The 23946-nt window shown below is 41.7% G+C and overlaps 1 protein-coding gene across 3 annotated transcripts in view; it reads left to right on the top strand.

The window, feature by feature from the left end:
• Nucleotides 1-23946, top strand: part of Chchd3 (coiled-coil-helix-coiled-coil-helix domain containing 3) — a 268067-nt gene that overhangs the window by 183491 nt on the left and 60630 nt on the right. The window contains exon 7 of one of the 3 annotated variants that reach the window (XM_006506468.4): nucleotides 7210-9169. The exons of the other annotated variants lie outside the window; for them this stretch is intronic. Coding sequence (XP_006506531.1) covers nucleotides 7210-7215 — 6 coding nt within the window. The 3' untranslated portion in view covers nucleotides 7216-9169. Of the gene's footprint in view, nucleotides 1-7209; nucleotides 9170-23946 lie in introns of those variants that run through there. 3 annotated transcript variants of the gene reach the window in all.

Below are 23946 nucleotides of genomic sequence, written 5' to 3'. Positions count from 1 at the left end.
TGGATCTTTTTGCTTTCCTTTTCCTGCAGTGCTTTACAGAAGGTAAAGTATTTGAAAGAATTATCAAATAAGGCCATATTCAGAAACATTTCTACTTGGATAAAATAAGTGTAGGAAGTAAATTGAACAATCTTGGCCTCCTGTGTTATAGAATGGAGTCTGTAGGAACTGTGAACCTGTGAACTATCTCCAAAGAACACATGTTGCTTTTTATCCTGGCTAGTTATGTGAAAATAATACAAGTCAGTGGTACCTTAGCATCTGAATAATTTTGGTTCACAGGATAGGAGGGGCATCCTCTAGCTTTCTGTTGGCGCTGTGTCCAGAACAGACCATAAGTTAATCTTGGGGGTGTTTTCCTGGAGAGTTTCCCAGCCTGCTGAGTTGCTGGTGCCTGTGTAAGAGGACGTCCATGATGATGGAGGCCTTGCGGGGAAACAAAGGCTCCAGGTGTACTTGAACTTACCAGCATTGGTGTCTGGTTATCAGTACACAGACAGCTTGATACCAACACACACCACACCTGCTCTCAGGTCAGAGGTGAGGCTGTTTGGGAAAATGAGTAAATGAAGGTTGGGTGAAGTGAATGAACTCTTGTGGAAAGAGGCTACTCAAGAGGCTGACTTGCTATTAGCACTTACTCTTACGTTCTCAGAATGACTTATGGAGACAGGGGATATTAAGCACTATTATATTGGGAAGAATGAACTTTGTTGTTTGTTTTGTTTCTTTGGAAAGTATCTCTGAGTAGGCCAGGTTGCCCTTGAGCATTTGAACCTCCTGAGATAGCCTTGGCAGAGTACACCACTGAATCACTGTATCTGCGTTTTGTCAAAAATGAAGGATGAAGAATTAAAGTAGATTCAGGGAAAGGGAAGCCATGGGAAAGGAGGGAAAAGAAAATGGAGATACTCTAAGTTATTTTACTACAGAGAAATAGTATCTATGTGAGGAGATGTGCGTATTATTTGATTTCACCATTCAATAATATGTTCATATTTCCAAATACCATGGATTAGATAGCTTGCCTTGATCATACCAGTCACTCCATGTTTAGGAAGTGAACCCCCATCAGGCTACACTTGGAAGTATGCTAGTTTTTTCATGACTATTTCAGCAAATGTGAATGATGTCTTATGAGACATGCTGCAGAAAAGATTTCTCTAGAAGGACTCAGTGACATACAAGATTTCTTATGACTTAAAATTTAGTCTCGATTCATAGATTTGCCAAGACCTACCTATCCTGCCGCCCCCCCTTGTGTGTGTGTGTGTGTGTGTGTGTGTATGCATGCGAGTGTGTCTGCCTGCCTGCCTGCCTATCTGTCTCTCCCCTTTCCTTTTCTTTTTTTCTCAACATGGATATCTAAGAGCATCATGAAGTATTTCCCTTTTAAAGCATCACTTAGCATTGCTTCTGAGAGCTTTATAGTGTTGTATGTAAGCTGCATGTTTGAGTGCTTGTTTGTCAGCTAATAGCCACAGTGTTAGTTACATATGAAACGGTAGCTTGGTGAAATTACATTGCACCTCCTCACTGAACCAAAGCTTAAGCAAGCATCTTGTTGCAGGGACCCTCATTTTCCTGCTGTCAAACTGACTGATATTTTAATTTTTCTGCGCTGTAGAAAACTCCAGTCTCTTATCCAATAGATAAATGAGTGAACCCCCAGGAAATGCAGCAGAATGTTTCTGTTTGCCAATGCAATAAATGCAGGAGCTAATAAATGTCTCCTTCCATCAGGAGGAGGCGTGTAATGAGTAAATGATGAGAAAAAGAATTCGGGGAAACAAATGATCAATGCAATCTAAGATGACAAACCATTTCTTAATAAGTTGGCCTCTAGTTGGAAAGGGCTTTCACCAGGCAAGGAGAATGCCCGTTGAAAGTCAGCCTAGCACGGAACCATTTCTGTCTGCCTGCTGATGGATTTGATCTAGGCACATTTGGGTCGCACTGAGCAATAAACTGAGATTCAAGCGCAGCCTCACTGTTGCACACTTTCTTTTGCTCTGTGATTTCTGCAAATGTGTGCTAGCAAGAGAAATCATTTTAGGACCAAATTCACAGTGTTTACCCCAGGTTCCATTTATATCCTATATTTGTCTTTTTAATAAAGGCCGTATTTCAAAAGTACAAATCAAGTCTCTTTCCTGAGAGATGTGTTGATGCCACACGTTTTCACAAGACCCCCTCCCCTGTGGGGTCTGTGAGCTATTCTGTGTAAACCTCAGCTCCTCCCTAAGTCCCTGGAGTCTGCTTTTGTGGGGACTGACAATGCAGCAGGCTTTGTCCCTTGTGGATGGACGCATTCTTGCTTACAAGCCTTGCTTGAAAGGTCTTGGATCCTCTGTCAGCAGAATGCATAGTATAATTAAGATATAGTAAATGAGACAGGCCTTGGAAGGAGCGTTTCAGCCCACATGGAAGATGTGAGAGAATAACTTCATGCCAGAATGAAAGATCATTTGACGAGATGCATTTTGTTATCACCCTTTTGTGGGCTCCTTCTAAGAACATTTCTCAGAAGTCATATGGGAAAGATTGGCTACCACATCCCCACCATTTTCAAAGACAGATTTTCATGAATATTTCTAGACTATCTGTCTTGCTTATTGTGTCCTCCATAATTATCTTTCTTTCTCCATCCTTGCCACCCTGGATCCTTTGTAATTATTTTCCCTTCCCTATCCTACCCATCCTATTTTTAAGAGATATGGCACATTCTGGTGAATTCAGTACCATACGAATGAATGCATGTCTACAGTGAAGAGTGAGACTGTTAGGTGGTGGTCAAGTTTGGGATCATCATTCAGGAAAATGTTAACAAGCCTGGACCGAGGCTGGACCAAGGTGATACCAAAGGGCCCTTAGTGTACTTGGCAGCATATGAAATGCACTGTGGAGCTTCCAGATCCTGCACAGTGCTTTCTGAGAGAGCTATTATATTTGAAAGCTAAGACGTTTCAATGTGCCTCTATTCACATGCATATTTCTATGCCATGTCTTTCAAAAGGCCTTTCCTTTGAAATACAAAAAGATAAACACATCTTTGAAATGGATAGGTGATCTCTTTGCTACTTTTAAAATCTTTCTTCATTTCATATCTGTGATTTTTAACCCTTAAATTAAGACTGGCTTTTCTATTCACCTGTGTCATTTAATACACATTGATAAGCACTAAGAAAAAATATGACATAGTTATTATTAACATCTGGATTTGTGCTTACATTCCTGAAGGGAAATTAAAACTTGATAGACTATCTCCCTTGAGTAATTTGCTTGGATGTTAAAAAATAAATATAAGACCTCCATAGTTAAAAGTATGAATTTGCCAGGAACTCAGTAGGGTATCATCTATTGCTCTGAATTGAAGGAACTATAAATTATGAGTGATACAGCCTTCTAGCCTTAGGCCTGCAGTATTAGGAGCTGAACTGATTTTGTTCATTTTTGTGAGCTATCAAGTATGTACCCCTGGCTAAGCGTAAGCATGCTAATCGTGACAGGGAAATAAAGAAGGCACTCCTTGACCATGCCTCCTTACTGTAGTTTTACCAAGAAGTCAAGTGAAGGAAAAGGTGGATGTTGAGAAGCCCAAAGCCTCTCTCGGTTCCTGGTAGAATTGACTCTATCATTTGTAAAGGGGAAATTGCCAGTGTCCCATTCTTAGGACTCTTCATTTGAATGTTACATTCCAGGAGGTTGTAAGCATTGGCATTGTGACTACTGTAAAATAAAAAAATCTCTTTCAGCACTACTGGTAATTTACACAGCAGAAGTTGAGTGTCTGTAAATATTTGAGTAAATGAAGAGTGAACTTTGGCCCACTTAACAGGTGGCAAAAGAATTTCAGAAACACCAAGAATAATTAAAGACTTTAATGTTACTCATAACTTCAGTTTAACCTGAGCCTCCCTTTTAAAACTTACTTCTGGCTGCATTGGTGCTCACTGTAGAGTTTCATTCGTGAGGAGAACTGGCACCATTTAGAGCATCATAGCCACTGTGTAACAATGCTTCCTTATAGGTTTGCTCACCAAGGACTCAAACTGCATGAAGTTAGACAGTTCCTCTCTCTTTCACCCCCTTCAGGGAAAACAAAATACCCTAAACAACCCTAGCATCACCTGGATGGGAATGATCTTGTCTTAGCTCTCCTCTGTCATTGTAATCTTTCCATATTAACTCTATGATGAACTGATAATGGCACCCCAATTTTGTGTGCATCAGTGTTGATCCAGACATCTTTAGGGGTGTAACTTCTGTATCAGCATTTATTATATTGAAAGACAGTGCTACAAATGGTTCTTTTTTTATACTTTTTGTAGCAAATAACCAAGGTTCCCATTTGCACATATGTTCATTGGCAATATATCTGTGCTAAAAATGAGTGGGTTTGAGTATGGGGGACATGGAAAGAAGTGTGCATGCTTCAGGGATGGTTATGTGCACGTGCTTCTGTTCTGCTAGATATAGAACGTACTCTGAGCCATACTCCAGCCAGTCAGGAAGGATCTTTGTTTTAATCTATATAGTGTTTTGCCTTCATGGATGTCTATGTATCAGATATGTGCAGTGCCCTCAAAAGCCAAAAGAAGACATCAGGTCCCCGAGACTGGAGTTGCAGCTGGCTTTGAGATACCATGTGAGTGCTGGGAAATTAATTAGCTTGTGACCTCTAGAAGGATAGTCAGTGTTCGTAACCACTGAGCCATTTTCTTTAAATGGTTTCACTTAGGTAAAATTTGTTTAGAAAACAATAAAAATCCTTTTTATGTTATTTTGGTTGGATTTTATAGCTTTTCTCCTAGTTTGATCTCTTAACATGCATCACCAATGCCATTGACAGAGTTGCTTTGCAATGGATGACTGTGTGTTCGTGCCAGCATCAGTTCCAATACTGTGTTAAAGAACAGTGTTACATAAAGGTCCTAAGTCTTTATTGAATATAGCTATGAAATGTGGGTAAGAGGTGGCTCCTAATAAGTAGATGTGCTTTACTCAAGTGATGCTGTTTGTGTCACCTTTGAAGGGGACATGGAGGCATGTGATGACATCATCTTTTGAAACTCCACATGCTTTGCTGCTCTTCATCCTGGAGCAGCTCCTCATTAAGCCTTCATCATGTAAGCCCACAGAGATCAGTTTGCACATCCCCATCTTATCCCCTGATCAGGAAGTGCACAGTTTGGTTATGAGGCTCTCACCCTTTAGGAGCCCTGCCTATTTGCTGGGGGATTGGAAAGGTATTTATTGTAAGCAAATAAAATTTCAGTCAATTGCAAGAGCTGCCCAGCTGGTGTGAAGGAGCAGAGCCACCAGCTCTGTTCAGTCTGTGAAAGAACTCAAAGGTTTACTCAATTTTCAGATAAATTCTCCATTAGAGGAATATCTGGAGCAGAATGAGCTATTGAAATAGGCTTCTGGAGAATGGCTCTGTCTGTTAAAACCATCTGATAGTCACACAGTGGGATGTCATGTTCTGGGTGAAGTGGGTAATGGTGAGCTTTGGCTGGACCTCTCCACTCTCCTCATAGTCTCTCATGCCTCTCAGAGGTCCTCTTGGCCTCTCTTGGCTGTAAGAGTGTTCTTCTTTCCCCAGCCTTTGCTATGTCTTGTAGAAGGCTTTAGGGCGTGCCCAGTGGATTCACTCATAGCTTCTCAGCCTAGATTCCAGGCAAATGAGCTCAGAGGTCTTCTGCTCTTTAAAGTCCTTAGAGTTTGTATTCTGTTGTCTTGTGTTCTTCTGTGGTTATTGCAATCATATTTTCAGTTGTTCAAATGGATGTTGTTACAAAGCTGAGGAATACTGAGTTGGGTGACAAAGCTTGTATTTCCCAGGGCATTTGCATAAATAGCACTCTTGAAGACTCACTGGACTATAAAAACTGGAAGCCAGTCATGTTTGTGACTAGAATCGGCAACTTGTTTGCACCTATTGGCTTTTCTGCATGTCATCAACCTTCCCTATACATCTCTTGTCCTGGTCAATATTAGCCCATCTGCAAAGTGCTCATAATGTCTTACATAAGTTCATGATTTTCTTAGGCCACATTTATAGCTATTTTTAGCTGCAAGTTAGATAGGTCTTTAACTAAGAATTATCATTTGAGGGGCTGGAGAGATGGCTCAGAGATTGAGTACTGACTGTTCTTCCAGAGGACCCTGGTTCAACTACCAGCACCCACATGGCAGCTCACAACTGTTACTCCAGTTCCAGGGGAAATGATAACTACAAACAGATATGCACAAAAACATCTATACACATTAAAAACCCAAAAAGAATAATCAAAATTATTATTTGAAGCGTTCTATGCCCCGTTTCACTTTGACTCCATCTGCAAAGGCTTACACCAGCACTTGTGCTGAGCAAACACAGGAGAATCAATCCAGTTGTTTAGATTTACAGGGGTCCTGTTCATGGGAGGTGAGAAGAAACGGGCTAGGGTACTCTGGTGTTCAGGCTGAGATGTGCAAGCAGTCTCAGTATGACAGCTTCTTTATGAAGCTATCTGGTGTGTGTGGTTAAATACGCACGCTGTATCGCCTTGTTGAACATTTCCCAAGGAAGACCTGTGACTTCAAGAGTGACTGCTGGATCACAGAGCCCTCGAGAGAATGAGAGGTGCCCATGCTGGCAACACACAGTAATTTAAGAGTTACTCTCCAGGTCTTGCAATACATACTGGTAAATTCTCTTGATAACCCTTCTGATAACTGTGAAATTGCTTTGTCTCACCCTTGTAGAGAAACAGTGAGACACATAACCACAGCGAGAGCAGAAAGGTCTCAGGTGTGTGATTTCCAGGTCTGAAAGGTGAGTGGAAACGAGTGATGCTGTTCTCACAAGGAAGAATCAAGCAGAAAATAGGAAATCTTTCTATTGGCATCATGGGATACGGGAGCAGTTTCTCAGTGCTGTTTCATTTGTGTGCATCATGTCAGGGTGCTCACATCACAGCAGAGATCTTAGGCTAGCTCTCAGGAGTTGGTTTTCTCCTTTCCCAGTGTGAGTCGTAGGGATTGAACTCAGGTTGTCAGGCTTGGTGTCTTTACCCAGAGCCATCTTTTTCTGGCCCACTCTATGCTATCTAGACAACTTTCTTGCATGGTAAGACTTCCAAAGGAGCCCTTTCTGACAGTGCATAAATACATTGTGGTTTGCCTTTTAAAAATTAGTAGGCTCATACTAAGACTTTGTTACAGGTATAGGTAGCTACTAAGAAGAAAACTAAGATGCTATGAAGTTAAAGTTGACGTAGAGCCCCCAAGATATTAAAGATGCCAGAGTGGGCGGATACCTGCTGAGAAAAGCAGCGAACAAGGAATGGAAGCAGGCTAGGAGGAAGTAGTTTGTTGCAGGCAATACAGATGAAAAAGGAGTGGAGATCTGAAACCTGCTTTGACATCAGCCATGGAGATGCAGAGGATGGAGATTACCCAGCTGTTCCCTGCCTCGATTTGGGAATTACAGTTGATTGATTGGCTGAATCTCAGAAGAGAATTTCAACTTTGGACTTTTAACATTGTTGAGACTGCTATGGATTATGGGGACTTTGGAAGTTGGACAAAATGTATTTTGCATTATGCTATGTTTAAGTATGGCCTCCATAGATTCATATGTTTGACCAAGCCTATGGGGTCCAGGGAATGGAATGTTATGGTTTGTATATGCTCAGCCCAGTAACGGGCACTGTTAGAAGATGTGGTCCTTTTGGAGACACTGTCTATAAGACAAAAAGACCACCAACAGACTGGGAAAGGATCTTTACCTATCCTAAATCAGATAGGGGACTAATATCCAACATATATAAAGAACTCAAGAAGGTGGACCTCAGAAAATCAAATAACCCCCTTAAAAAATGGGGCTCAGAACTGAACAAAGAATTCTCACCTGAGGAATACCGAATGGCAGAGAAGCACCTGAAAAAATGTTCAACATCCTTAATCATCAGGGAAATGCAAATCAAAACAACCCTGAGATTCCACCTCACACCAGTGAGAATGGCTAAGATCAAAAATTCAGGTGACAGCAGATGCTGGCGAGGATGTGGAGAAAGAGGAACACTCCTCCATTGTTGGTGGGATTGCAGGCTTGTACAACCACTCTGGAAATCAGTCTGGCGGTTCCTCAGAAAATTGGACATAGTACTACCGGAGGATCCAGCAATACCTCTCCTGGGCATATATCCAGAAGAAGCCCCAACTGGTAAGAAGGACACATGCTCCACTATGTTCATAGCAGCCTTATTTATAATAGCCAGAAACTGGAAAGAACCCAGATGCCCCTCAACAGAGGAATGGATACAGAAAATGTGGTACATCTACACAATGGAGTACTACTCAGCTATTAAAAAGAATGAATTTATGAAATTCCTAGCCAAATGGATGGACCTGGAGAGCATCATCCTGAGTGAGGTAACACAATCACAAAGGAACTCACACAATATGTACTCACTGATAAGTGGATACTAGCCCAAAACCTAGGATACCCACGATATAAGATACAATTTCCTAAACACATGAAACTCAAGAAAAATGAAGACTGAAGTGTGGACACTATGCCCCTCCTTAGAAGTGGGAACAAAACACCCATGGAAGGAGTTACAGAAACAAAGTTTGGAGCTGAGATGAAAGGATGGACCATGTAGAGACTGCCATATCCAGGGATCCACTCCATAATCAGCATCCAAACGCTGACACCATTGCATATACTAGCAAGATTTTATCGAAAGGACCCAGATGTAGCTGTCTCTTGTGAGACTATGCCAGGGCCTAGCAAACACAGAAGTGGATGCTCACAGTCAGCTAATGGATGGATCACAGGGCTCCCAATGGAGGAGCTAGAGAAAGTACCAAAGGAGCTAAAGGGATCTTCAACCCTATAGGTGGAACAACATTATGAACTAACCAGTACCCCTGAGCTCTTGACTCTAGCTGCATATGTATCAAAAGATGGCCTAGTCGGCCATCACTGGAAAGAGAGGCCCATTGGACACGCAGACTTTGTGTGCCCCGGTACAGGGGAACGCCAGGGCCAAAGGGGGGGAGTGGGTGGGTAGGGGAGTGGGGGTGGGTGGGTAAGGGGGACTTTTGGTATAGCATTGGAAATGTAAATGAGCTAAATACCTAATAAAAAATGGAAAAAAAAAAAAAAAAAAAAAAAGAAGATGTGGTCCTTTTGGAATAGATGTGTCACTGTGTGACAAGACCTTCACCCTAGCTGCCTGGAATTTAGTCTTCCATTAACAGCTTTAAGATGGAGATGTAGGATTCTCAGCTCCTCCTTACCATGCATGCATGGATGCTGCCATGCTTTTGCCTTGATTATACTGGACTGAATCTCTGAACCTGTAAGCCATCCCCAATTAAATGTTGTCCTTCATAAGAAAAAAATAAAATAAAAATTAGTAGGCTCATACTAAGACTTTGTTATAGGTATAGGTAGCTACTAAGAAGAAAACTTTATCCTCACAGGGTCACAGCTGTTGCTTTCAGAATCTCAATCTACTCGTTTGCCTGTGTGTGTGTGTGTGTGTGTGTGTGTGTGTGTGTGTGTGTGTGTATGTTTCACACACTATTCTAGTATTATTCAAACTAATTTGTAGCTTCTGTTTTCTTTCCTCTTAGTCTTCATTTCACAAGCCTAGTAGATCTCTTATTGCTGAAAGAGGTCAGAACAAACTTTTTTAAGAGGAGAGAACTTGGAGGTACTCCTTGAATTGTTTCACTAAAAATTAAACAAAATAAAATTATAGCTGAGCCAGGAACTGAATGTGAAGGGTTCCATACCAGAGAAATATAGGGCTTTGAAAGCTCATTAGACAAACCACTTCCAAGTAGTGGAAGCCTCCCTTTAGTGAGCCAATAGTCCGACAGTGCTTATCTAGTTATACATTTATTTATTGGATTTTTAATTTTATGTCTCTCTTCCACATTTTGCCATAAACTCTATGAAAATGGAGCCACATCACCATACTATGCCAAATGCCTGTCATTATGCCTGGCACAGATTTTCAGTGCTTATAGAACCATAGGTTCTAACTCCCTGGGTGTTGGTTGAGTTAGACAGCGTATGTAGCTTTTCAGTAGCTATCTACCTTGGTAAGGAGGAATCTTGTCAGTGTGACCACACGGAAAAATACTAGAGGCCACAGTGGGATGGGAAAGGACATGGTAAGTTAGAATAGACTGCAGGCTGACTGACTCAACAAGATTACATTGCTTTATTATTTACCATTATATATTAAAGCTTGAAGTTTGAATTTGTTAAAAAAAAACACACACACACACACACACACAAAAAAAAAAAAAAAAAAACAAAAAAAACATAGGTTCTACAAAAGAAAACGTTGGTGACTGTCTCAGGGCTCCTATTGCTGCTATAAAACACCGTGACTAAGGAGCAAGTTGGGGAGGCAAGGGTTTATTTGGCTTACACTTCCACAGTACTGTTTGCCATCAAGAAAATCAGGACAGGAACTCAAACGGGGTAGGAGCCTGAAGGCAGGAACTGATGCAGAGACCATGGAGGTGTGCTGCTGCCTGGCTTGCTTCCCTTGGCTGTTCAGGCTGGTTCTTATAAAACCCAGTGTACTGGCTAGTTTTATATCAACTTGACACAGCTAGAGTTGTCACAGAGAAAGGAGCTTCAATTGAGGAAATGCCTCCATGAGATCCAACTCTAAGGCATTTTCTCAATTAGTGATCAAGGGGGAAAGGCCCCTTGTGGGTGGGACCATCTCTGGGCTGGTAGTCTTGGTTCTATAAGAAAGCAGGCTGAGCCAGGTGTGGTGGCGCACGCCTTTAATCCCAGCACTGGGAGGCAGAGGCAGTCAGATTTCTGAGTTCAAGGCCAGCCTGGTCTACAAAGTGAGTTCCAGGATAGCCAGGGCTATACAGAGAAACCCTGTCTCGAAAAACCAAAAAAAAAAAAAAAAAAAAAAAAAAACAAACAAACAAAAAAAGAAAGCAGGCTGAGCAGCCAGAGCAAGCAAGCCAGTAAAAAACATCTCTCCATGGTCTCTGCATCAGCTCCTGCTTCCTGCCCTGCTTGAGTTCCAGTTCTGACTTCCTTCAGTGATGAACAGCAATGTAGAAATGTAAGCTGAATAAACCCTTTCCTCCCCAACTGCTTCTTGGTCATGATGTATGTGCAGGAATAGAAACCCTGACTAAGACACCCAGTATCTCCAGATCAGGAGTGGCCCTACCCACAATGGGCAGGCACTCACCCATCAATAATTAAGAAAATATCTTACAGCTGGGTCCTATGGAAGCATTTTCTCCATAGGTCCCCTCCTCTCTGATAACGCTAGCTTGTGTCAAGTGGGGTTAGACTAGCCGCACAGTGACAGGTAAATATTCTTTTGTTGCAGATGTTGGTGCCCAGATGAAGGAACTGAGGCATAGGGTAATTTACCCGAGGTTATCCTTGTGTGGTGCCAAGGCTATCAGTGAACCTAGGATTACTGTTTTAATTAGAAAATGTAATTCAAGGAAAACAGAACAGGAGCCTCTAATTAGCAAAGTTTCTAAAGCTCCTGGAATAAAGTTAGAAGTTCTAGAAAAAGTCTGAATATTTCCATTTGTTCTGTGAATAACAGTAAAGATGGACTCAGAGGGTAATTACAAGAGCAGTTTATTAATTTTGCCAACGTACCCCAGAGACAGGGAGACTTTCGTGAAATGTGGCTTTTTAAAGCTTGTAAGATTGAAAGCTAGATTTAAACGTAGCTGTAATTTCCTTTTTTAATTCTCCCTGCTCTTTGCTGGGACAGGAGACAGGCAGAAGGAGATGGACGTGGAAGGATAAGTAGAAGCGAAGTTGCTGCCAGGAGGAAAGTACTTCATGAGTGTCTTCACATGTTTTATTGAAGCTACCCATGGGGTGTATGAAAAGCAAACACCTTGGGGCTTAAAGAAAGTCTGGCCTTGATTAGTTTGACTTCACATTTCATAAAAGTAGAATGATTTCAATCAGGAAAAAAAAAAGATGTATTTTTCATTTGTTTAATACAATTCTAAATTTGAGGCATCTGCAGGCTGACTTGTAGCCTCAGCGTCCCGAGAGCTCTGGACCTGCATGTTGACTCCTGCTCTCCCACACACTTTCCTTGAAAGGTCAGTTTGTAGGCCAAGATGGCTGTTGAGGCACTCAGCCCAAGTCTACACTGCAAACTGAAGAAGGGGCTTTGGGAGGAGAGAAGATCTGAGCGAATTTTCTGCTACGTGAGACCAGTTCCTTTTAAAAGCAGCTAGGCTGCGAGTCCCATCCAACAGTGCTACCTGGTGCAGGGACGCTTGCAAGTTGAGTTTGGGTGACGTCATTACCAGCTTGAAATCAGGATGATTGAGGAGGAAAGAGATGTAGTAGAACACTGGTGAGTTTGCCCCACAGAGGGAGCCTTCACTTGCCTTCACTGTAGGATATAATACGGTTCTGAAACCAATAGAAAGGGCTAAAGGTAGTCATTAGTTTCTGGTCACCAGTGGTACAGATTAGAACTGAATAGGACTGAAAACAATGAGGATATATATACTTCGGGTATTCACAAATGCCTATTAACAGAAACCTACCAGTACTGAGAATAAATGCCCAGCCTCTGAGCTCCATGCACTACGGGACAAAAGGCAGTTGAGGCTTTCTCATTTTTCAGGTGGGCACAGGGTTACAGTGATAATCTAGTGGGAATTCAGGCTCTTTATATTAACTAGGGATCCAGGCATTGGTGGAGGAATGGTGGTATGGTTGAGGTCCTCTCTCCGCCACAAGAAAAACCAGGCTCTCTGCCAATGACTGGACTGCAAAGTAAGTACTTCTGATAGGATCACACCTCGTTTTAATATGGAAGTGAGACTCTGTTTATACAGCCCAGCCCATTCCAGGGCACCTTTTAGAAACAGAATACTATATCTGATACTCCAAGAATTTGAAGCCATGTTGGCCATTGGCACATTGTTGAAGTGTCTGTTTCCTGTGTCCCATGGATAGCTGTGTCCTCGGCAGTGGTAAAGGGGAGGCAGAGGATAAAGGAAATTCTCAGGAGACCATATGGAATCAAAGCTGGTGGTTTCAAAGACCTGTAAAGAGGTTCTTTATCATTCTGGGCCCATTACCTTGTGAAGAACTTCAGCTTCCTTCCACCATTCTCCTCCTAGTCTACGGAGTATGAGACACACTGCAGAGGCTTTATACTAATGTCTGTCTCGAGGAAAGGAAAAGCCTTTAGATAAACTGGATCATTCACGATTCCTTAAAATATATAGCTCTCAAAATTCCTGTGGTAAAGGTGTGGTGGTTCTGTGAAGTCAGCCCCTTGGTTATATGAAATTCTATGAAGAGAAAAACCATGAAAGCTGTGGTGGTAGCCTGCCACTCGTCCCTCACCTGCGCAGGTGTTTGAACACGTGGGTCCCCAGCTGGTGGCATCCTTCTGGTAGGTTGTGGAACCTTTTGGATATGGGACAGAGCTGACAGATAAAGTATTTTAAGGTGTAGCCATCCTCACTTCCTGTCTGAGATCTGCTTCCTTTATCTCATCAAGTTGCTCCAGCAGATATTGTCTCAGCTTTAGAAAGTGTAACCAATGTAGTAGCCAGGGCTTCGAGCCTAGAATTATGTCCGGGCTGTGATTAACACAGCTTTAACTTGGGCTCTTAAGTGCTGATTTTGTCTTGGGGATTCATACCTAGCCTCTGACTGATGTGTGGTTCCTGGGAATGTTGTAGCAAAGCTAGAAATAAGACTTGTGAACCCAGTTTGTCAACAGCAGGCATGTTTTTAACTGCCCCTGCTGTTTGGACTCAGACCTTTATTTGAATTGACTAGCCATTCAAGTGATAACTTGTATCTAAGGAGTTGAAGAGACTTGTGGTTAGAGGTAGTTGAAGATTAGTTCAAAAAGAGGAGAGCCACACCTTCAGCCCAGTTCAGTGCACACTGGGACTAATTCCTGTCATCCCTTGCTTTGAGCTGACAGTCCATGAGCAGACAGGAAAGAGCAGAGCTGGTCCTTGGAAAGTAGTGTAGAGTCAGTTACATCTTGGCCACGATGTGTTAAATAAGGTGAAGCACTTTGTAAGTGAAACTTCAAGTGCTAACTAGCCAGTTTTTGCTCTGCACTTTTGGGTGTGTTCCTTTCTTGTGTGCCACAGGTGGATCACAGTGCTTACAGAGTGGAAGCAGACATGAGAAAGCAGTGCATGTGCCCTGGGTCCCTTCTAATCTCATTTAAAGACTGATACGATATTTTCAAGACTTAGAGTAGCATGGTCTCTGTGTTTATGTTAGTGCGCATGTTAAAGTGGAGCCTCTGGAATTGCAGAGTGGAGTGTGTCACACACTCAGACACTCACGTGTAAGCCAGCCCAGAGGAGCATGGTGATGACTCCTGTGCTTGCTTCTCTTTTCCTTCCTGGGTGTCAGGTGGGGCAACACCCCCATGTCCCTGCCGCCGCCCCCACTGCCTAGTATTTTAAGAGAGATTGGAAAGGGACATGGAAATGGCCACATGTAAAATCAGCCCACTGCTTTGTAGAGTCATCTGAGCCCTCTGGCAGGTTTGATAGATTGGCTCAGTGAAACCCATTACAGGTTCCTCTTCTCTTTAGTTTAGAAGCAAGAGAACAAAAAAATCCTCAGTTCCTGAGCCTCTTTCCAGCTAAGATGGTGCATGGTTTATTATAATCCTGTCTAAGTGGGAATTTCTGAAGATGGCCTCCTCTCCCCACTTCCCCCTTCTTCCTGACAATATGGGGGAGGGGGGAGGCCTGAGCACAGTAGCCATCTTTTGGCCCTGAAAAGACTAAATGCCAAAGGAGGCTAACAGAGAGGCAAAGACCTAGTTAACTGATTATATACTTAGACAAGTACAGTAGCCCTGGGTTTCTAGTATTCAGACTTCATATTACATGGGAAATCAAATATCTTGCTTGCTTCAAGCTGTTGTTTGCCTCTTCAACTCTTGACTCTGCTGTTACTGGAATTGAACACAGTCTTAACCAGATTTGAGGCATTGTAGGGACCTGGTAGGTGGAGTCTTTGGCATCACATTTTATTTCAATTAGACCTGTTTCTGTCTTACTGTGTTTTGAATAAGAGTAAAAATTGAACTACAGTTCAGATTTGATGATGTCATTGTGACATTGTTTTAGTATTGTGTCCTGTGTTTTGTTCAGTGTTCTTGATATACAAGGAATAGAACAATGTATGTATTTGTTACTTATATATCTTTTCTCACAGTTTGGGCTTTCAGCCTATCATAGTAAGGAAAGCATGGTGGGTCCTCTTAATCCATAGTGGTGAGAGCATGATTTCAGACCAAAAAAGCAAAGTGATGATAGAGCTAGGGATCTGGGCGTAACCTTCAGAACCTGGCTATAAGCATATATTTTTCACAACTTTAATAAGGGTTCAACCTCCTCTCTAGCCCACCACGCACTAGAAGTAATGGAAAAGAAAGGTTAGTAGGAAATGGGGTTGTGGAACTGTTTAGAAATTGTTCTTTGGGAATATTCCAATCTTTGTTCTCAGCAGTGCAGTCCATTCAGCAATCACTACTCACGAATCAGCAACAGCAGTTCAATCCAGAAATCTGGAGACTCTGCTAATCAGCTGGAGTCCGCAAAAGCAACAAGAAGCCGCAGGAGCCTCAGGAAAAGTTCCTTGGCGAGTGTCTCTCTGTGAAGTCACCACAAGCTAAGCTCAGCAACACAGTGTAAGGTGAACCAATACATGAATCTTCAGTGAAGAATAGCGAAGTGTAGGGAAGCATACCAGTGCTTGAGCTGCCACTGTCTGTGGGATCATATTCATATCACTTCTGAGCATCACACATCCTTTCATGTGTCTGCTATAGCAAAACATCCTGTCACCTATGTCTGCTTCAGGAAAATACTCTTTGACCTGTATGTCCCAGCAAAACATCATTTGACATAACTGACTTTCCAAAGAAATCAGAAAGTCCCACTTCACCTATCCCTTAGTGAGCTACTTCTGTCAACTCGTTCCCTTCCTATCGGTTCCCAGCTTCCCTAAGTAGCAACACTAAGGAATGAACATGGAAAGCAGGAGCCTGTGGGGCATGTTTCATACTCAGACCCTGACAGGGTGCCCTTAGAGCCTGTAGAAGCATGCTGTTGGTTCAGTGCCATGTGTTGTTCTTGAGAGCACAGAGAAGGGCTTGAATTGTTAACTTTTGGGTATGACCATCTAACCCAAATACTGACCTAAAATAGCCACCATGCATTCACCTTTGATTCTCCAACCCCCTTGGGCTGGTCTCAGCTGGGCTGTCTCCTGCCAAGTACACTGAAGTTTCATGTGAGTAGGATGTTGTCTACTAGATGGCTTTTATTCTACTCTGGTTTGAACTAGCATCTTGGCATGGCCACATGAGTCACTAGCCCAACTCAAACAAAAGCTGAGGGGACATAGATTCCAATTATTCCTACTAGAATCCCAGAGACAGGGAATCAGGAAAGAAAAAAGAATGGTGCCCATTCATACAACTTAGCAGAGAGTTTGGGAAGAACAGGTTAGGTAGAGCAACAGCTGCCTTAATGGGATTTGATCTCAGCTAAAAAAAATGACGCAAAGAACAAATAAATGTTCTTCAAGCATGAGAACCAGAGTTCAGATCAGTTCCCAACTTCCATGTGGAGCATCACAAACACTGACAGTCCAAGGGATTCGATGCTCTGGGCCCCCCACCCCACCCACACATTTTTAAAATGAAGTTTTAGGTGCTGGACAGATGATTTGGCAGTTAAGAACCTCTGATATTGTTGCAGAAGACTTGAATTGGTTCCTCGAACCCACATCAAGACCTCACAAAATGCCTATAACTCCAGTTGCAGATTATCCAACACTCTCTGGTCTCTGCTGACACCTGTATTTATGTGCACATGCCTACACACACATATGCACATACATTAAGTTAAAAATACTTTTAAGTTTAAAAAAAGCTGCTTGATTTTTATATTTAAAATTCAGGGTAAGGTTTAGAGAGATAGCTCAGTGGTTAAGAGCACTAGATGCTCTTCCACAGGATCTGGGTTCTCTCCCAGTGCCCTTCCTGGTGACTCACAACTGATATAACTTCTGTTCCAGGGTTTCCAACTCCCATTCTTAGCCTCTGTGGGTACCAGACATGAATGTGGTACATAGACATATACACAGGCAAAAGACTTGTACACATAAAATAAAAATATTTAAAAATTAGTATAATGCCTTGATTTTTATTATACTTGATAAAAAATAGTCTTCAGGCATCAACTTTGTAATTTTTTAGCATTGCCAACTTCTCATTCCTTAACATTTGGATATTAGTTCTAAGCCCATAAGAAAATATTGCTTTTAAGAAGAGAGAAGTTGCATTTTTAAAGTATTGGTGAACTTTCTTTAAACTAGCAGTTTTTTATAGACCAGTCCATGGGAGTTTGCTTATGAAAGGCTTCAAAAGAAAAGGTCCATGAGCTGACTGTGGAGTCATGATGGCTAGCATTCCTTAGAGATTCATAATGCACAGTAAAAATAAACAGATTAAAGTACTTGCCTATTTAATAAGTTAATCGCATTTTGTTTAGTGATAAGCTGAAAAGTTATTAGAGAGGAGTGAGTGTGTGAGAGTGTGTGTGTGTGTGTGTGTGTGTGTGTGTGTGTGTGTGTATTTTGAGGCAAGGTCTCAATCACCCTGTAGCCCAGGCAGGCTTTGAACTCACAGTCCTCCTATCTGCAGCCTCTCGAGGGCTGTCATTACAGCATGGAGAACCACAGTAAGCTTGCTCCCCCCCCCCCCCCCGCCCCCGGGCTATTTAGTAACATAGCCACCCACATTCCCAGCACTCCCCAGGCCTTGTCTTCAGGCTTCCTGTCACCTTATGGTGTGGCAGAGGAGTGTAAGCCTCCTTGACTTGGTGCCTGCTTGACTAGAAAAGACTTTTGTCCTTTACGGTATTTTGATTGGGGGCTGACTTTTTCTTGAGTAACTTAGAGTGCTTTTCATGTACTTTTATTTTCTCTCCAAACCGTCTTTCTGAGTAATTGTCATATGGTCCTTGTTTTATAGACATGATGAACTTGCTGATGTTAAGTGATTTGTCCTATTTCTCTAGGAACTGGGGTTTGGGGTCTGACCTTAAGGTCCTTCCTAACCACCATGCTGCACTGCTAAGAATTGTTGGTGGGGAACATTCATGCTTAAAATGAAGCATGTTTTTAAAATTATGTACAGTAGAGCCTTTTCACCCAGTTTGCTGCTTGGTTTCCAGTAATTGGTCCCCAGTGCCTTAGTTGGGAAAATGTTTTAATATTGAAAATAAAAATGCGTAGTGTTCCAATGATGTCTTGTCCCCTGGGACATTTGACAGAAGCATATCCCTAATATAAAGACTTGCATTATTGTTTTGGAGATAGTTCACCTTGGAGGAACATGTTTTTCCTGATAAAGACAGACAGGACTATATCTGGGTTTTGATGGTGCTAAAACATCTCAAAGATAATATCCTTCTAACCTGAATTGATGGAGTTTACTTTCTCAAAAAAAAAAAAAAAAAAAAGTGTCTTGGTGGAAAACATTTATGCTTGTATCACTAAATATTTTTGTATCAAATAATTTTATCTAGAAAGAAATTAGTGAATCAGACATCTAATATGTGATTTACCAGAATTTTTCTTGTGGCTGATAGGGCAGGAAACTCCATGGACTGTATTTGTATAGAGCTGTCCTTGGCTGTAGGCTCATGGTACTCAAAGGCCTGGACTTCATTTACACAAAGCAGTGGTTTCCATTGAAACACCACCTTGCAAGGTCATGAGCACCTTTCATTTTTGGTTCTTTCTATAAAATCTGTTTAATCTTTGTTTTTATTTTTGTTAACATATAAGAAGTGATAAGTTTCACTATGATGTTTTTATGAATGCATATAACATATCTTTACTGTGATAAATAATGCTTTGAGCATCCTTGCCAGGGGGCATGCTATCCTTCTCTGTATCTTCCAGCTTTACCATAAGAAAGCTTGTAGTTCTTTTTTGAATCTTCCTGGATTCTCCACTACAAAATGAACACTTGATGTATCAGCAGCATTTGAGGAATATACACATAGCTCCTTTAGATACAAGGAATATAGATATTATTTATTTGAGTCAGATTTCAACATTGTGAAATGATTGGGTAAAAATCGTCCATGTAGGTTTGTTTGCCTCATATTTTCAGGTTAATCAAAGGACTTGGGCATTAGAGGGCAATAATGACATTAAAATATGAACAACTTGTATAGTAAGATGGTATCAAGTATAATGTAGTAATTTCTCAGGACACAGAGGCCAAGAGTAGATGTTCTCAGAACTGCTGCTGTGCTTGGGTGAGAACAGTGTGTTGCTGCTAGGCAGTGTGAGAAGCTGGAATTCCTAGAAGAGTCTGGGGTTCAACCAGTCATCTGTAGACATTATCAGTAAAAAAAGCTGACTTGGAATTGTAAAGGTGGCTGCTTTATTAAAGATGATTTGCCATCCTTCTTCAAGAATACTGATGATCTTTCACTGTTTCATTGCTCTAGCACCCAGTAGTTTACAATTTTAGGGAATGTTCAGGCTAACATGTTAAAATGTAGTTTTCTCACTGTGGTGGTCAGAATGAGAATGGCCAATGTAGGCTCGTATGTTTAGATGCTTGGTTAGTGTTGGTGTCTGGGAAGGAGGCGTGTCATTGAGGGCTGGTTTCGAGGGTCCAGCAGCCCATGGCATGGCATTCCAGCTCATATTCATATTAGCACCTGCCTCGGCCTCGTGTGTGTGGTTAACTGTAGTGCAAGCTCTCCACTGCTGCTCCAGCACCATGTCTGCCTGTAAGCTCATGCTCACTGCCTTATGGTCATAAACTCTGCTACCTTCTCGATCCGTGAGTGCCGAATTGAATAACTTTCTTTTATAAGTTTCCTTGGACATGGTGTATTGTCATGAGAATAGAAAAGCAATCTAAGACACAATTAACCCAGTCCCTGTGATTCAGGTTACAGCTCACTGTGCTCCACACGCAACTCTGAAGCAGCGAGTCCTCAGGCCATTTGTCTAGGGACTCCTGGGATAATAGGAAACTAGTTGGGGTTCCTTCCTAAAATCCTCTACCTAGAGTTGAGTTGGCTCCTGGGAGAACATCTGAAACTTGCCACCCCATTCCCATTTTCTACACCTTACAGGATCCGGTCTGCACATACCCCCAGCCATGGTCAGCACTTTCCAGCTTGTGGCAGCAGGAGGGAGGGTCCACCAATCCAATGCAGTCTAGCATACTGGCTACTAGTAGCTGAAGGAGCAGGAGCCATGATTTCCTGATGTAGGTCTATCCGTCTCTCACTCTTAGCTAGCCCACTTTCCCTCCCCTTTTTACCTTCATTTTATATTCCATAATCACCACGTGGGCAGGCTGTTTTTTTCAAGAGAACAGCTGCCAACTCTTTGGAGATTATTCTTTTAAAAGTCTTTTTCTAATCTGCTGTATGTTTTCTACTATTGAATTTTTTAAAAATGAATTGAAGCTTATCATACCACTGGGTTATAGGGATGCAATAATGTCATTTAAAACTACATGCATCAGCAGAATATACTAGTCATGGTTGCAGACTAGACTTGTCAGTGAATGCAGAAAGAGATGTACTAAAGCCTCCAGGATTCTCAGTGGTGAATTACAAAAAGTGATGAATTACAAAAGGGCACACAGTAACTTTGCTGTGGAAAATCCCTGCAGACACTCCTTAATTCGGTGTTCAAGGCCAACACCAGTAGAAAGTTCTTCTGACTTTTAGCAAACAAAGAAGAATGGATTGGTTCTGTGGGACTCTTTCCCATGGATTCAGCGCAGTCAGGAAGAACCATCAGACCGTGAGGTATATACAAAATATCTACCCACTGCCCTTCAGTAATGCCAAGCTTAGAGGAGACAAGCAAAGCCAAAGGTACTGTCACAGCTTAGAGGAAATTCAGCTGTGACAATGACTATGGGGTCCAAGGTTAGCTCTAGAACAGAGAAGGAGCACACATTGGGAAATGCTAGTTCAGTCTAGATTGAGTTCAGGGACAGGGGATAAAGTGTTGTCATGCAAGCATAGTTTGGACCCTCAGCACTCACAGAAAAGGCCAAGCCGAGTGCTCTGTAATATGGTAGAGTGTTGGAGAATCCTCACCATCCATCTCTGCACCTCTACAGGTGCATACCTCTCCTTGTGTGCATGTGCACACACACACACACACACACACACACTCACACACACTCAAACCCCATGCTTTAGTTAATATCGGCTACTACAACTACTAGTTACAAGTGCTGTGTCATTGTAAACGTTGTACTCATGCTCTCAGTGAGATGTGAGGTCCTGCTGTTTTCTGCCCTTTATCTGACTCAGATTTTTCAGTAAATTAAGTAAATAAACAAACAAATAAAAGGAAAACACATTTGTTTAGTAAGTAAATGTAGTGGCTTAATTTGTAAGACTATATTAAAATTCCACTCAGCCTGTACCCCTTCCTCAAACATGTATTTATGTTCTAGCAAATTATACCATTTATTCTTAATTAGCCCCTTTGTGGGTAGAAAAAAGCAATGCAGTTTTTGTATATGTGTGAAATACAAACAAGTCTAGCTACATTCTCTCACCTCATTTTAAGGAACAGAACAGAGCTGTGAGCCATGCACCTTTGTGTCCCTTTTTTTGTGGCATCCTGCCTTTCTGTTCCCTTCTTACCACCAGCACAATATTGCTCCCAACTGAAGATAATCAGCAATTTATTTTTCATTTTTCCAAGCCACATAAATTATATTCTACAGCATAGCTTCAACTTTTCTCCATATGTTCTTAGCTCCTTTTCTCTGCTGTATACACTTCTAGCAAAACACCCAGTATTCATCCTTTCTCCCATGGCAAATAGATTAAGGATTTGGGCTTGGGTTTGAATAAATGGTGGATATTCTTGATACCTTTTCTGAGGCCAAAGTATGTCTTCTGCACTTTAGAAACAGCACCTACACGTACACTAGTCCCTTCCAAATTGGTTTTCCTTGTTATTAGATTGAAAAATTGTCAAGGATCTAATTTCCCTGAGTGAACATTATTGTGATAGTGAGGATCTAGTGTTCATTGAATAAGTAAATATTTTAATTAATTAAATGCTGTCTACATATCTTAAATATACTTAAGTGTTTATGTAGTGTTGCCTTCTTGGTACTTTTTAATCAGTAGAAAGATTTGTGCGGTAAGGGCAACTAGTCACTGATGTAGAAGTGTAGAGCCAAACTCAGACCTGCGGCTTTACAGGGAGACTTCTCCAGGAAGCTTGGCGACAACTGCTGCAGTGTTTATCTCCATAGACTGTGTTCCCGGCATCGTTTCCCCTACCTTCCACATCACAGGGGGAGGGCCATCCACTGATTTGTTCCACAGCAAAAATCTCATTTTTGTGCATTATTCTCATTAGAACACTTTACTATTTTTGATTATTTAGGATTTGTGCCCAAAGTGGAATTACACATTTTACTCCTCCCTGTCCCTGCCTGCCCCCGTTATTTTATACAGATTTTTCTCATACTCCACAAAATACTCACCAGATTTCACAATTCTTGCCACATTGATTTCTTCAACAGCTTGTTTAGACATAAGTAGTGCTAATTATTGTCCATATTTTATAGGTTACAAATACTGAAGAAGTTGGGGAAGGTTAAAAGTTGAACTCAAGTTCACAGGCTAGACACAAAACTAGAACTCTCAGCTCAGTCCTGTCCAGATGTTAAAGTTTTAGTATTCACCATAAAGGAACATATTAATCAGAATGTTATTGTGTCACCAGTATCAATGACATAATGGCCATTTGACAGCTAGAAACAGTGTTCTGATGCTATTAGTGTGAAACTGGTAGCTGCTTTTGTTACTCCCTCTTTGTTAAAAATCTCCCAGGAAAAGCTTAAGACAAACAGTGCAGAAAAACACAAGGAAATGTTACAAGTGAAGCATATGGAGAGGTACAGGCTAACCTAAAGCTACAATATCCGGGAAGACAAATGGCTTTTTGATAGCTTTAGACCTACTGATGAATTAACACCTCTCCACATATAGAGTGTGGCTGATCACTCAAATTGCACTTTTTAAGCTGCAGAGGCAGTGCACTTAGGATACTGTCTTCATGTCAGAAATGCACTTTTGTGCTTGAAAATGATAAAAAATTACAATCGATCCTTACAACTGTTCTGTTCATCTTTATTGATCAGGTGCAAGAAAGATAAATCGTAGCCCAAATAAGATTATAGTAAATGTTAGCATCATAGGGGACTGGCGGTTGATAGAGAGCATTCATCATCTCAAATGGTGACCTGTCCATGGCTCCAGCCACCCCAGTCTGCTGTCTAATCACATACCTATTGATTTTATCTGCATCTTAGAAACCTGGATGTGACTGTCATTGGACAACCCGGATTGTTAAATGCAAAGAGGTCACCGGTGTGAGGAGGCTTTCATTTTCATTTTCTAACCAACCAACAATGATTTATTAAAAAATAAACTACCCAAGCTGTGGCTCTGAAGCCCGAGTGATTGGAGGGCGAGGGCACACAATAGAGCCTTGCATTGTGTTGCATCCTTCTGCACTGGCCAGTGCTTTGCGGGATTTTCATTGAGTCTGAGAGCTCATGGGTCATTTGGGCCGACCCCTCTAGTACACTGCTTTCAGAGCAGCTAGCAGCTAGTCAGAATGGGACACTTTTAGTCCTGCTGTCTGTCCTGGGAAAAGTATTGGATTGCCACTGCAGCTTGGCTTATGTTGTTCATGAGTTCATATCATATATGGTGCAACCTCTTTTGCTAAGATTACTAAGCCTGCCTTTTTGTTCATGTTGATTGTTACAAATGCTGAGATTTTTTTTTTTTGTCATGTGCAAGTGATAGAACACTTTT

The sequence above is a fragment of the Mus musculus genome, chromosome 6 (assembly GCF_000001635.26).
Source record: "Mus musculus strain C57BL/6J chromosome 6, GRCm38.p6 C57BL/6J".
NCBI classification, from domain to species: Eukaryota; Metazoa; Chordata; class Mammalia; order Rodentia; family Muridae; genus Mus; species Mus musculus.
This window is presented reverse-complemented; position numbering and strand designations above follow the sequence as displayed.